We start from the raw sequence: 15,727 nt of genomic DNA, 5'->3' as shown, positions 1-15,727 counted from the left end.
CACACACACAGACACACAAATAAACTAAATGAAACACTTCATTCATCAGCGTTCTATTGTGAAGGCAAATAAAGATCCATAATGTCTTCTCTGATTTGAGTGGCTCTAATGTAGTGATTTGCACATTTGCCTAACAAGCAAAAGATCTGGTTTGGTTCTAGACACAGATCCCTTGGGAGGAGTGCGGACAGTGATAGATTTACTGATGGTTAGAAGAAGTGTGCTGATAATGGCAGGGAAAGAACGAACGGATGAAAAATAACATATCTATTGTAAAGTCTTTCAGCACTTCTTCACTCTATATTTGAACTACATTTAAACGTTTAACAAAATTGGTATGAGGAAACATGTTTAATATAACAGGTAATATCAATATTGGAGCAGTCCCAAAACAATCAGGTTAAATTTAGGCAAAGAAAGTTACAGTGACAATGTGGCTGCATAATTTTCTTTAGATAACATTTGTGTTGGTAGCTATAGTAAAAAGTGAGCAAAACTCACTGACTATACTGCCCCGCTGATGCTGTTTTCATTTTGACCGTTCTTCTTCCTCCTGTCGGACCCTTAGTGAAACCACAATGCTGCAGTATATGATAACCAGGCTTTCTGTAATGGGTCATTTTATCCGATTGCTGTCCCAGTGTGCAGAACTTGGAAACTTTAGGTTGAGGAAACTAGAAGGTTTCAAGCAAACATCAGAGAAAACTTCTATATTATTATTATTATTATTATTATTATTACAATAACAATTTAGTTGGAAGACGAAAGTTTTTCTGGGCATTTTTAAGAAAAAGGGGGTGGGGGGTTCTGTGTTATGTGAATCTCTATCGTCGCTCGTGATTTAACAAAAAAGAGGCGTGGATGTGTTTGTGCGTGGGGTGAGAGAGAAAGAGAGAGAGGGAGTGAGAGAGAGAGAGAGCGGCGTCTGTGTCCTATAACAGCTGGTGTCGGGGCGTAATGACCTTTTGTCTCCAGCCGGTCAGGTACGGAGGGAGGGGGGGCGGAGATACTGAAGGAGCAGTTTCATAGCGGACTGGTCCCGGCATCCCGGAGACCAAATGGCCGTGAACCGACAGAGAGGAAGAGTGTGATCTAGGTTTTTCTTTTCTCCCAGTACTAACAGCAGTAAGAGCTGTCTCCATGCTCACATAGGTTAGAAGGGGCAGGAAGCGCTCTTCATCTCTCACGCTCAGTAGCCTACATTTTATCCGTCTGGCAGAAGAATGAGAGAGTCCTGTTGACACCACGGAGAGATACACGCTGAGACCGACTATGGCTGTGGACGGTAAGAGCGCCTACTATTCCCTTTACTAGAGCATCTTACCCATATCCACAGTGGGTATTCATACGGGGCATGAGCTGGTCTCTAACTGTGACTTTATAAGCTACTTTGGGGTTTTCTTTGACACCATATCACATTTGCACCACATCTATTATTTTTTATAGAACATTTATGATGCTATTTTTTGGCAAAAGAGAAATAAAAATGCCTTTAAGTAGCAGGAAATGTTTCTATGGAGATTATTTTATATATGTTTTCTTTATTGTGGAATAGCCTCTAGATTTCAACTATCCTCAGGAAAAATAAATGAATAAGTAAATCTGCAAAGTTGTTTCTGACAGGATTTCAGGTAAGAACTTTTCAAAATAAATGTGGATTTAGTCTTCTCTGTCATGTTAAATTTACCTTTGAGAAAAAAGACTTTTAAACTTGCATGTAGTCAAAGATACCCAGCTGTAACGTGCAGTTAAGTAGCCAAAGTCTTTGTTTTACAGGAAAGAAGACTGTATTGGAGGTTCAGTGTTACCCATGGTTTCTTTGTACTTGATTGTATTTGTCCAGCGTCTGGCTCACCTGAATACATTACCAGCTGAAGAATAACAATGATGCTGTATTCTTTGTTATTCATGCTTTTCATATCTCATGTATATCCCATGCACATATCTTTCTTTCTACATAGCACTTTAATTCTTATTGTTTGCACTGAAGCACCGCAGCAATTTCCTAATGTTGTAAACCTCAACATCTGGCAATAAACCCCATTCTGATTCTGATTCTGATTCTGATTCTGATTTTGTTTTGCTGTTACACAAGTATGAAATATGACTTCATCAGTCATGTAAGCACAATAACCCACCCCCATCCTTTCAAAGCACCACCAACCCCACCCCTCACAAAACAGAATTTGTTGCTTTTAGATCTGGATTGAAAGGATGGCATACACTACAAAGAATGGCAATCCATAGCTCTCTCTTTTCTTTTAAATCTGCTGATTGATCTGATGACTGTTCTTCATTCATTAATTACTGTTTGGTTTATGAAAAGCTAGAAAAGAAACTGATAGTAAACTACAAAAGCCGTTTAGCAGCTTTGTTTTGCTTGGAAACATGACTGAAATTTAGATTTTGCGTATCAAAGTGATGTCTTTAAAAACCAAAATTCCCCTGAAAACATGTTAAAATAAATCCTACCCATTTTTTCCTTTTGTTTTTGTTATGAGGTCACATTTTACGCAGCCTCAGCTCAAAACAAATTTCTCTTTGCAGAGCTCTGATTGTCTTCCCCCCCACCCAGCCCACTTACCCTAGCTTCAGGGGACCAAACTAATTAGACATTAATATACTGTGCAAAAAAAGCTCTTCGGTGTTCTTTTGAATTGTTTGTACCCTTGTTTTTTGTCCTGCCACTTTCTCTTTCCCGCGCTTGGCTGGTTGGTGTTAGCTCCAGGCTAACTAACTTAAGTGAAGCCTAATCAGAGCCTCTCTTTGCTCAAGGGCAATAATGTGTGTGAGAGCGTTGGTGTAGTGCCAAGTGGGGTTTCCATCTGTCCTCTGTCTACTGAAGCAGGTTAGCTCTTCATTAGCATGATTGCAAGGTGGAGGCTCAGTCAGATATGCATACGTGCATACTGACACATTGGACAATCCATAATTAATCCATAGTTTACTTAAGCATCATTAATTTACTCAGAGCCTTGGGCGCTGATGCCACCCTGACACTGCTGTGCCACTTAAACTTTAATGAATATGGGTCCAAAAAGACTGTATCACTGCTTGAAGACATGCATGGGGATGACTATACAGCTAGGAAACTATATCAGACTTACTAACATCTGCAATAAGTTATAGGGCACGGATACTTATTTGAGAAGATTTTGTCTCTTATTTAAAACTTTTAGAAAGAAAGTTTAAGAGTCTATTTGAGGAATTTAGATAATTGTTAACCGAGTTTACATCCAATTTGTGAACTGTGATTACTTTCAGTTGGGTACGTACAGAACCAAAGCGACACTGACTGATAATGCATTGCATTGATTTTCATATGCCAGGAGACTTTAGTGTTATTGTGAGGTAGGCTCTCGGCAACCGGCCTGTGACACTATCATTTACAAGGGCTGATCTGCATTTTAAATGGTATAATAGACATTTTGCCTCATCTTCATGTAAATTGCTGAGGGAATTACATTTTTCTCCTTGCTGCCTGCTGCACAGCAAGTCAAGCTATATAATTATATTCCCCTCTACGTTAGGCAATTCCGATTGGATGAAATTCATCAGATGTTTGCTTAAATCATCCAGGACATCTGGCTCTGTTGTCATATCTGAGATAAGCAGCCATACAAATGATCCAAGTGGGCCACTGTGCCGTCCAGTGCTCATTGTTTAGGATGAGCAGGATTTTTTTTTCTCCAGAGGAGAGGACAGCAGGCTTCATCCCATGTTCACATTAGCGATAGACATGGGGGCAACCCAGTGTGTGTCCTCCAAAAGGCAAGCCTGGCCAAGCCCAGCAGCAGCATATCCAAAGATTTTTGGGCCAGGATAGAGCATTCCAGCATGGTTTCCATCCATCCATAATACAGCGAGACATAAGCACACACACTCAGACATACAAAAAAAAAGAAGCCAAAAGCCATGCCCACACCACCAACCTGACAGGCCCACACAGAGACAAGCGCACAGCTGGATCTGAATCTATAAACAACACATTTATTTGTGTCTCTCTCTGGGCATGTTGGTAGAAAGCCTGCCAAAGAAGGGTCGATAGTGGCTGTTTGCCGTGGTTCATGATGGACACCTACTGTAGGATGGGGGCTTAAACATGAGGAATGTTTGTACTGTAATTTTCTTCTAAAAGACAGACATGCTGCAGCATTATTTTCTTTTAATTACTCTGAAAATGTAGTTCTACCATAAAATAATTCATAAAAATGAACAACTATGGCCTAGATACACGTTCCTTGAATAATCTATTGTGTTGTCCTTCCTCCAAATGATGGTTAACCCTTTCTTCAAAAGCCCCAAAGCACAAATGCATAGCGTTTCTTCAGATCAGGTCACACCATTGTGTGCTCATTTGGTTTTAAATTAACTGCCCCTTTCCACTGAGAAGCCAAATATGCACACATGCTTTGGTCAATGCATCCATTTGTGTTTGTATGTGTGAACATGTTGATGAAGCATAAGGGAAGCTAACACCCCTCTGAGTGAGGTGCTGTGGCAGGAGGAGTGTTAGCTGTAAACAGACAAACTTTGTTGTTTTCCTGGTGTGTGCTATATCGCCTGCTAGAGAGTGCATCCATTTGGTGCTGGAGCCAAATGTGTTTGGGGCCTCTGTATTTGGGTAATATGGTAATGGTGTGCTAACCCTCTCAGCTACAGTGGCATGGAGGGGTTATACAGCAATTTCATGTGTTTATGCTTGTCAGGGAGCGTGCAAGCTGTTAACCTCTTTGCCGTGTCCATCATCATCCCGTGCTTCCTCACAGCAGGAGGGTGTGCCACTCAATATAATGCATGGAGAATCCTCTTTAACACACGCATGCACACACACTCATGCACTCCAGTCATCCATCATCAGCTCTCTGATCCACTGCTGCCCTGCAGCTGCACCTGGTATGAGCATGTGCATTTTAGACTCACAGAGAGAGGAATAAAGGCTAAATTGACAGAGGGATAGAGGAAACAGGGGGGATGTGTTTGTGTAATCTTGTACAGTAACTGGAATTCCAAGACCACATTAACAAGAGCCCTGAGAAGTTTCCATAAGCTGTTTTATCAGCTGAAGGATATATTATTGTTATTAGTTTCTTCATAGCTTTGGCTACCATTTTTTCAAGTGATGATATTCTTGTAGCTCACTCAAGAGAATACTGAAATGATTATGTCTGTACATAGTAATGTATGTTTATAATAGAAAGGTTGCGCCATAATTTTGTAGTTTGTCCTTTTCCCACCTTTTTCATATATTGTAGCTAAATCGACTGGATAATATGAAGGAAATGATTATCTCATGAAACATTTGAAATGTTATTTTAAAAGAAAAGTATGATATATGATATGACATCATCATGCTATATGAGAAAAATGAGAAAGTGACCTTTTCATGAGAAAATATTGATATGAGAGTACCAATGAAGCATTTATTATTAGAAAAATATGAGATGTGTATTCAGTCTTAATTTTATTTATTTTTGTCTATAAAGGAAACCTGTAATATCTTTGCATTACTTAAATTTTAACTTTGTTTTTTAAACCAATTCAGCTGCTGATAATTTGATTAGAGATTGTAGTATGTTATTCGAGAAGCCTCAAGTGTCATCCACTATTACGCTCTCCAAAATAATGAGATATTTTTGTACAAAATAATTTTAATTCCTCAATAAGCTTCTTACCCCCTTTTTATATGTTCTTGTTCATAATGATATTTCTGCCTTTCTGGGTCTCATCAGTTATACTGGTGAGAATAACTTTTGGGCAAAACCACAGACTTTGGTTTTGACTTACTCAGGTAGACTGTGGTGTTTAAATGATGCCCAGTTGGTACTAAGGGGCCCAAAGATTGCCAAGAAAATATTAAATATCCCCCACTCCATTACACCAATGATACAAGGCAGGATGGAATCATCTTTTCATGGTGTATGCACAAAATTTTGACCCTGCCATCCAAATATTGTAGCAGTAATCAAGACTCATCAGACCAGGAAACATTTTTTATTTCAATTTTCTGTTCTCCAATTGTAGTGAGCCTGTGTGAACTGTACTTTCCTGTTCTTAGCTGACAAACAAGGCATCCAGTATGGTCTTCTGCTGGAATCTGCTGCAGTCTGTTCATTCTCCTTTCTGACACTGATTTGGCCTTTTCACTCAAAGAACTGCTGCTCACTAAATATATTTTCCCTTTTATGGACTTTTCTTTGTAAGCTTTAAAGATGTCTACACAGGAAAATCGCAGTATATCAGCAGTTTCTGAAGCACTTACTAAAAACCTTGATACTGAAAACATGTTTCTTTCCCATTCATTTGAAACTATGCCTAAATGCATTGAGTTGCAGCCACATGATTGTTGATGAGATATTTGTGTTAAAGAGCAGTTGAAGAAGTATACCCAATAAAGTATTAGGCGAGCTCTTGTACTTGTTACGTTAGTAAAGTTTTAGGTAAGTGAACTTCTCTTGGCTTACTGTTTTATAAAAAAATGTTCAAAGCCCTAAGCCGAGCCAGGGATATATATATGTATTATCATTCAGATGATTTCCCAACATGGCTGCAGGTTGGTAAGACTTCCTTCAAGATGAACTCTGGTAAAACTAGAGAAACATGACTTAAGTTGCACAACTCACTTGGTAATTCAGGGTGAAGCCAGTCGTATTAGTAACACAATATGAAGTTTAGATCAAACTCAGGTATCCATTAGAGCAGGGGTGTCAAACTCAAATACACAGTGGGCCAAAATTCAAAACTGGAACAAAGTCGTGGGCTAACGTTAATATTTATTGAAATATATTTATTCCTCCAGATATAAGAATGAATCTTTTCTTATGGCCAGAGTTTGACACCTATGCATTAGAGTGTTGCTGTTGGTGGAAAACATTTTCTGAGATAATGATGTAACGGGTTTTTTTGTGGCTCCGTGAGACCAACCGCCAACTGCTTTAACCTCTGACCCGATGTGTAGGACTTAGATGGACTCAGTACGGTTCAGCGGATAAACATTTCTGCTTTAATCCTGCAGGCCTTTCGCAGATTGATGAATGAGTAAAAGAGGAGAAGCCTGTTTCGGGGTAAATAAGTCGCGGATTAACAAGAGCACAGTGCGGTGGATTTCTGAAGATTCTGTTCTGAGGCGTCACACCTCAACTGTTTTCATTGAGTCTGCCCTGTGCCCTCATTGATACCAATGCCATGCCTGTAATACTCTGCCAGATGACAAGGCCTCACCTTTCCCAAATTCTTGTCCTGGCTCCAACTTTTCTCCCGCCTCTCCCCCCTCACTGCTTCCTTTCTCTATCCTCTTGCTGAATTAAAGTGCGCACAGGCCCATATCCAATTTCTGTATTTTAATTAGCCTTCTGCACACAGAGAAGGATCAAGGGAGAGGAACTGAAAGGGTGTAGGGACAGAAGAAAAAGAGAGATGTAATTTTTCTGAAGGATTGCACTAATTAGCTTTAATTTCATACAGTGGTTGTATCCCCCATGCATCACTCTGTTGTTACTTACAGACTTAACTCACTGTATTTTCCCTCACTCGCATACTTGATCAATTTAATTACTGAATTTTGGCTGTTGTGATAAAGCATCTGTGTAGTTTTATTTTTGACCATTATTGCGGTAGTTCAGTTGTAATGACTCGCATTATTGTTTATTTCTGCTCTCCATCATTACCATCGGTCCCGAGAAAATGAGATGGCAGCAAACGGGAGGCCATGTTCCACTAATATCTTTGTGTCCTCAGCCTCATCCTTGGCCAGATGTCTTTCAGTCTGCAGTTTCAAGGAGAGCAGTCAACCCCTTTCCCTCAGTTGCTAACTCTCCCATTAGAGTCTGCTAAACAAACAGCCTAATTAAGTGTGGCCTTGTGTGATAGGGTATGCTTGGAGCTTTTTACTCTTTTTTTAATAGGTTGGCCTGCTCCTCCTACCAAATGCTGGGGGTCAGTGAAGCTTGTGGAGCAGATTGCCCATTACACCAAATGGCTAATGGCTCCAGCTACACCCTAACAATGCATACCTCCTTGCATAGTCAGGAGCACAAGTCACATCCATTCATCCACTCAAAAAACAATTACATTACTCCTAATAATAACCTAGGAGCGTGTGGCAGGGTCCGTCTGCATGTGAGATGTGTCTTCTACATCGGTTTACGTGTATATATTAAGCCACTGAAGTGTGCTTGCGTGACTTTGAAATTGAACAAGTTTAAATCTCGTTCCTCCCGTACCTCTTCCAAAAATAGAAATCAATTTTGTGTTCCGTCTTCCCTTCTTATCAGTCACTTAGCTGTTCCCTCGCTTTCTCTGCTCCAGCCTATAAATCACGCTTTTTAATCGCTCTACCTCCATACGGCCCACCTTATGTTGCGCTCCTTTTTCCTTCTGTCCATATTCCACTCTTTCCCTTCCTGCTCTGTTCCCTGATGTGTATGATTACAAAGTTCCTTTGAATATACAGCAACTGGCAGGGTCTATAGCCTCCTCTGGCTGTCACGGTGCTGTTCGAATAGGCCCTCAATTTACCATGTCAATAGGCAGCCAAGTGTCAGCCGAGGTGGAGAGGAAGAGTTGTTTAAATGCAGCTCAACGCACAGTGACTCTCTTTAAGCCAAGCAGTATGCTCTCTAGTTAGCTGCATTTACCCCCACACATTTATACAGTGTTTTATTTCCTAATTTTATATGTTCTCAATATATCTTTCTCAAATGCACTTAATTTCCACTTCCTTTTCATCATCTTTAAAGAGATTTTTGGAAACATTCCTGTCTGGCTCTTCTCTCTTCCCTATGGTACCTCTCTGAAGTTACATTAAAAAGAAGCCCCTCCCCAGCCATGTCAGTTCGACAATTCTTTGCATGCTCATTGAACATGTGACATTTTCACTTCACAAACTTTTTTTTTTGTATTTCCTTTTTTCACTCCCATGCTTACCAAACCCAAGGGAAGCTCTGGCTGATGAAAAAGCCATATGGCGCTATCGAAAAGTGCCTCAGACCATGGAAAATACACATTACAGTGATTTATAACATGCTCGAAATGCACTGATAAATGTGAGTAGTTTAATATGACATTCAGGTTCCCATTTGTGTGTACATGTGATCCGATTTTCTGCAATTAAGTCACAAATAAGAACTGACTTTAACGTCCAAGCCCAGGAGATGTCTGGAGGCTGAAAAGAAGAAATTCTGTAATTTTAGCTTGAATGTAACCCACTTCCTCATGTGGCCCTTCTTGACTTCTTAAGTGATTCATTCTCAAAAAAGAGATTGGGGCTATTATGTCAAAGGCAATCTCTCATACGGCACATAAAGATCATGTGTTGAAAAAAATGTTTCTATCTGCGCTTGATTTTGAAACAAAATCTTCTTAGATTCTTACCTGTCTTATATTATTTCCACTTCTAGCCCTGGTTCTCTATTAATTTGTGGTCGTTTTGATCCTTTACTTTGATCGCTGGCATCACATGGTGGAAACACTGGGCTTTAGCGTGGCACTCTTTGTGTACAATACTACGCTTTTAAGTGATTGCACCCTTTTGACCTGATTTAGTTGAATCCACTGAGACATGCGGCTGTTGCAACTTATCCTTAGATTAGGATGGATGTGTCTCGTAAGAGTTATAGATAGAGGCTGCTGAAAGTGATTGCCTAAGTGCTGTATTGGTCATAATGGCTGTTAGAGCAAAAGACAAAAATCCTGTGGCTATATATAATTTTTTTTTTTTTTAAGCACATAGAACAATCTAAGACTTTTGCAGTTCTTTACAGTTGCTTAAGGGAATAAACAGCAATCAGTTTGTCAGAGTCCAATTATATCTCCCTCAAAACATTTCCTCTCATTCCACTTCATGTGCTTTTGTCCTCCGGTTGTAGTCTTATGCTTTTATAGAATTTTGCTCCAGAAATAGCTGTTATATCAAACTAGGAATGACAGACGTTAAAATGGAACCAGGACCAAACTATTGTCGTGGGAGGCAGCCGAGGTTACGGCGCTGTCAGTCAGAGTTAGTGGGGGCGGGCTCTAAGCTGTCATCCCAGTGTGTCGGTCTCGCCCTACATATCAGGTCACTGGTGCTCTGCAGGCTTTGGATCTCGGTAGAAGCAGACACACACAGAGATGCACATACATTACTTTTAGGGATATAGCTATGTGGGGTATTGTATATACAGTATTTTTTTCTTTCTTCCACTTGTGTGTGCACAGCACGTTTGCACTGATGGGCCGAGTCACCGAGTCTGGAACAATGCTGGAAATAAAAACTGACACAAGTCAGGAATAATTCTTGTAAGAAAGTCCCTGCCTTCAGTGGATTTTCGAAATGGATGACGAGATGAAACAGATCTGACCAACAGATTTGACCAAAAAAAAAAAAAAACGATTTAAATTTCTCTGCAATGACTGAGAGAAGAGAAAAGCACAGCCAGTAAATGTAGGGATATCATGTGAGATGGGTTTGAGGTGCACTAATTTGACAGAAAGTGATGTAATTAAGGTCTGTATAATAAAACTCTTCTCTCCCAGCCTGTCTCATCTAAAGTGAAAATGGTAGACAATCAGCCAGTGCATTAACATCAATAGATGTGATGGCACAGAGATAGGGCTGTGTGTGTATGTCTGGGAGATATAACGCAAAAGAAGCAAAATGGGTCACTCACGCTTGTGCCATTAATGCCCTATTGTTAGTGTGATGTATCTGTGGAACAACTAGTGTTTATTCATGTGTGTGTGTGTGTCTGTGTGTGTGTGTGTGTGTGTGTGTGTGTGTGTGTGTGTGTGTGTGTGTGTGTGTGTGTGTGTGTGCGTGTGTGCATTCGTATAAGTGTCTGGCTGTGACATCTGAGTAGCTGGGTAATAATATGGAAATGGTTCAGTAAAGTACAAGAGAGCGTAGCGCTGGTTTGGCACTGCAGTTTTGGAACGCAATTACTGAAACTACTGAGACTGTAGTTTCAGTAATTGTAACACTTCTGACCAAGAAGCACTGGTGTTGGCGCTTAACAAGCATACACGCACACACGGGGGTGATTAATTGGCTGGTTTCTGAGAGGAGCCCAGAGCAGTTTCTGCTTCTCTATGAAACATCTGGCATCATTAGAAGCCAACATTAGGGAGTTATCAATAGAGAGCTGATAGTGTTTGAAAACCTGTTATTTATGGAGCTTTGTGGTGCATTAGCCACGGAAATGGGCACAAAGACAACTTACCAAGCTCGAAAAAGATATTTGTTTGAGTAAATGCTTTAAAAAAATAGCCTGAAGTGTCTAATTAGTGTAACAACATGTGTTAGTGCACCTCAATTTGACCTCTTACCGGAAGCTTTACTCTTAGTTCTAACCAATGCCCTTTCCCTCTCTCTGGAATTCAACATGTGTCCTTCTCACTTGGATTCACTTCATCTCGGCGGCTCTCCCATTTCTTTTTTTGTCTCTTGTTCCCACCTTTGATGCACTGATTTAATATTTGGGTTTGCTACCTGTCCAATTCAAGCCCAAAAATCTAGATAGGATATCTGTGACTATGAGGCAATCCACTGGCACGATCTATTCAATTCAGTTCTATGTTATTGTGCGTTTGCTTTGCCACTGAGCTGCAGCTAGCGGCAAAGCTAAGGTAGAATGGAGCTAATGACAGACAGACAGCAGTTTGGAGGCACGTCACGGAGCTACAACAATATATTTGAACTCAGCCACAGCCAAGATATCAGTATCAGACTGGACCAGGAAAAAGCTGGATCAGGCAATCCCTACTTTTGTAGACACCATCAAGTCTTAGTCTAGAAAACTTTTTTTTCTTTTTGTTTTTTTGTAATTTTTTTGTAATGCTATTCTTTTTTTTTTTCATTTTCATTTTAAAGTGCCTGCTCTTATAAACACTAGGCATAATTACAACCATAGATGGATATACACTCTTAGAGAAAACAGCCATGGTTATAAAAGTGCAAAAATATCTGTGTTAGATTGCAGAGGCAAAGCAGGAGACAAACAGGAGAGACATTTTCTCTTGGTGCTGAGATGGATCAATGAACTCATCACACACTAGGACAGCTGACTGTCAGCACACAATATCCTCAACATATTTCCATTTGTTTTGCAATTTTCGAGTAGGGCCATGCTTTAGCACTATATTTTTGAATAGACGTGAGGGGTAATTTGACCTGCATATGCCTATCCACTCGATGTCATCCTCAGTCATGCTGGTTACCATGATTGTTGCAGATTCACTAAATTACTTTGAACTGAATAATTAAACTGAGCTTGCACTTCAGTAACTCACAGGCGATGTGGGTGTTTTCCATTATCACACTGTATAAATTAGTGTAACTTATAGCTGAAGTGGAATTCAGCTTAAGGGGCACAATGACTTTATTGGATGGAGCTTAAGTTTACATGACACTCATGTAACAAAAATTCTTCAGGACTATTTTTGTTTTAATCTTTTATATTTATAGCTTATAGAAACAAAAAAACAAGTTTCTCACAATATAAATTCTGAGTTTGAATAAATTATTGTTCACATAGTATAAATACCTTGTGTCTCTTGGTTTAGCTCAGTATGTGTAATCACAGTCATGGGAAGACAGTTGATTTGATGGTGTTGGAATTAAATAATTTTCTAGATGATAATCATGACAGTCAAAAGGAGGGTAAGACACAGAAGATCATTGCTTCGAGAACTCAGGGAAGTTTCACAAGGAGCGGTCTGATGCTGGTGTCAGAACATCAAAGGCCACCATACACTGACGTCTTTGGAATAGAGGCAACGGCTTAAGCATTTTTAATGTCAAACTACACCCAAATGAAAGACAATATCTTACCTGCGCTAAGGAGTAAAAGAACTCGATTGTTGGTCGCTGGTCCTCTTTACAGATAAAAGTAAATTTTGTGTTACAATTGAAAATCAAAGTCATAGAGAGACACAGAAGCCAAGGGTTTTGATGTAGTGTGTGTACGTGCTGCAATGTGATGGTGTTGCTGCAGGGCTACGGTGTTTTATCAAGTCCAGAGAAACATAGCTGTCTGCCTGGAGATTTTAGAGCACTTCATGGTTCCATGTGCTGGCAAGTTTTATGGTGATGCTGACTTCCTTTTCCAGCAGGTGTTAGCGCCTGCCCTCAGTGCCAAAACCAAATTGTTTGTTGATCGTGTGTGGTTGATTGGTTGGCCAAGTCGTTTGAACTGAACACCAGTGAGAATTTACTGTATGGGGTATTGTGAAGAGGAAGAGGAGACCAGCACACCTGATCAAACAGATGAGCTTGTCAGAGCTAGATATTTCTACACAGTCAGTTCTTTATTGACGGAAATATTCAAGTAAAATGAGTTGCTCGATTGGTGATTTCCATTAGTGTGATTGAAGTACTCTGGTAATATTCATATTTACCTTTCTATCTCACTTTTGCATGACGCTAATTTAAAGCCACTGAAGCTATACAGCACAAGGTTTTAATCTGGTTAGTTTGTTTCAATACATGACAACTGTATGCAATAATTCAAATGATGGTGCACAATTTGGTTTGCATTTGTCAGGATACTATGGGTATATGTTTGAGTTGCCTGGCTGCTGCTCCAGTCCTTCCTGGTTTAAGTAAAAGAGGAAGCTGAGGGCAGAGCTGGTTTAAGTGCAGAGGCCAACAAATGGACTTAACCATCTGGTGACCACACAGGAGAATGGGGTGTCCTCTTGCAATGTGTTTAGCTATTGTGTCTGTGGTTTTTCCCTTTGATGTTTAAAATGGTTTATTCAGTTACTATATAAGTTGCTAAGTATTTTTTGAGTAGAATTTTGTTTTCTTGTTTTCTTTGTTTGACATCTTTTATGGGCCCACTTAGTCCTTAAAATAGTTTGTTTCCATTACTGTAAATTTTTGTAGTAACGTCTTTTTTGGGGTATAATAAAACCCATTTTTTGAAGATTACACCTGTGCCTGTACATTCTTGGCTGATTGGTCCCTTAGTTATTAGTTATATGCCATAATCAACAATTTCTTTTTTAAAACAGAGAGAATATTTCACTTGATATGTTACTTCACTTGAATACAGAATAATTTACTGTTTTGAATGAAATTACAAAAACAGAATACATTTTTCATGATATTCTACCTCTTTGAGATGCACTAGTATGAGCTCAATGTTATAAGTGAAACAAACCAAAGGAAAATGCATCAAAATAACAGTGCATAGTGCAGGATGTGTAGGCAGGCAAAGGCACCCTCATCTATGGGGCAGGTGAAATGAAAAGAATACTGAATTCTAGGCAGATGTTGTGCATTACGGCCTGTACTTGGCTTGACACTGAGGCAATTCTGCAACACTAACAACACAGAGCACGACAGCAGAGAATTTGGTTTCTTCTCAAGATATTATTACTATTGTAGCTGTGGATTTCAGCCCATTCAATTACACTGCCTCTCTATGAAATGCAATATAAATATTATCCATGTGCTTCTGTTTCTCAGTTTCAGGGAGGGTGACGGTAAATGAGGATTTTCAGCACAGGCTTGAACCTTGACAGTTTTATTTCCTCCACCAATGCATATGTGATAATTGCAGTTTGAGTGTGTGTGTGTATGTGTGTGTTTATTTGTCAGCAAGACTACATAGAACCACTAATCCAAATGCCATAAAACAGGGACTGTTTATTATGCGTTATAATACACAGTCTGAAAATTGAAGTGCAACTCCACGACTTTGCTTTTATTTTGACATTTTGGTTTTGGACCTTTTAGAGCTGCTAGTAGGAGATGGAGAGAGACATTTCCATCTACTGCCAATCTCTAGACATGACACTGATGTCAATTCATTCCTAGAAAGGAAACAAAGAGAATGCATGCAATTTCAAACTGCTGAATAATGCCCATAAGAAGAAGGGAAGGCAAGAAATGAAATAGGTACAAAGTGTGTGTTTTGGAGTAAAGGATTAAGAGGAGAGAAAGTAGAAAGGTACCCCGGGGATCTTTGGCCCCGACAAGAAACTCCTGCTGAGACTTTATTAGATTTGGTGTGTGTATTTTTCTGCATGTGTACATAGAGGTGGTGCAGAGATTTGATTCCTTTCCCCCTTTTTATTCCAAACTACCCGCTATGTATCAGCTGCTGCGGAAGCTATTTGAGTGAGCAAGAACAAGTGTGTGTATGTGTGTGTGTGTAGAAGAGCAGTAATTGGCATGTCCACCTGACTGAAAGGCCTGGGCGAAGTGGCAGTGCCGGAGTGGAGCTGATAACATGGCAATTAGGCTGCAAGAGACAGACCCCCAATCAGCTCAACATGGTACAGAGACTTACAGAGACAGGTGGGACTACAAGGACCGACAGAGACCAGAGAATGGGCGAGTGCCCCCAGGTGTGAGCTAATTTGTCATGCTGCTATACTGAAATCAAGCAAGCTCCGCGAGGGCTTCTGCCAAGCTATCCGTACAGGATGGCGCAGGCAGACAGCTCACGTTCACGCAGAAGACACCTGCTGCGGCTGCTGACGAAAACCTTGGGTTTTTTTGCGTCTTTTTAAAACTCAAATGGCACACTTTAAAAGGATGAAGAAAGCGGGCAAAGGTTTACATGCTCTGTGTCTCACTACTAATGCACAGATAAAAAAAGAGGAGAGTAATTTCATGGCTGTGTCTGATTGTTTTTGCCAGTGGTTCTTTCTTTCTTTCTTTCTTTCTTTCTTTCTTTCTTTCTTTCTTTCTTTCTTTCTTTCTTTCTTTCTTTCTTTCTTTCTTTCTTTCTTTCTTTCT

General features: G+C 40.0%; 1 protein-coding gene across 1 annotated transcript in view; it reads left to right on the top strand.

Moving 5' to 3' along the window:
• The first annotated feature begins 883 nt into the window (after positions 1 to 883).
• Positions 884 to 15,727, top strand: part of samd10b (sterile alpha motif domain containing 10b) — a 58,041-nt gene continuing 43,197 nt past the window's right edge. The window contains exon 1 of the mRNA XM_005931832.1: positions 884 to 1,285. Within this exon, the coding sequence (XP_005931894.1) occupies positions 1,273 to 1,285 (13 nt within the window). The 5' untranslated portion in view covers positions 884 to 1,272. The remainder of the gene's footprint in view (positions 1,286 to 15,727) is intronic.

This window comes from Haplochromis burtoni, unplaced genomic scaffold, assembly GCF_018398535.1.
Source record: "Haplochromis burtoni strain Fernald_Lab_line unplaced genomic scaffold, NCSU_Asbu1 Contig_146, whole genome shotgun sequence".
NCBI lineage: Eukaryota > Metazoa > Chordata > Actinopteri > Cichliformes > Cichlidae > Haplochromis > Haplochromis burtoni.
The sequence above is the reverse complement of the archived record's forward strand: the minus strand, read 5'-3'. Positions and strand labels throughout refer to the sequence as shown.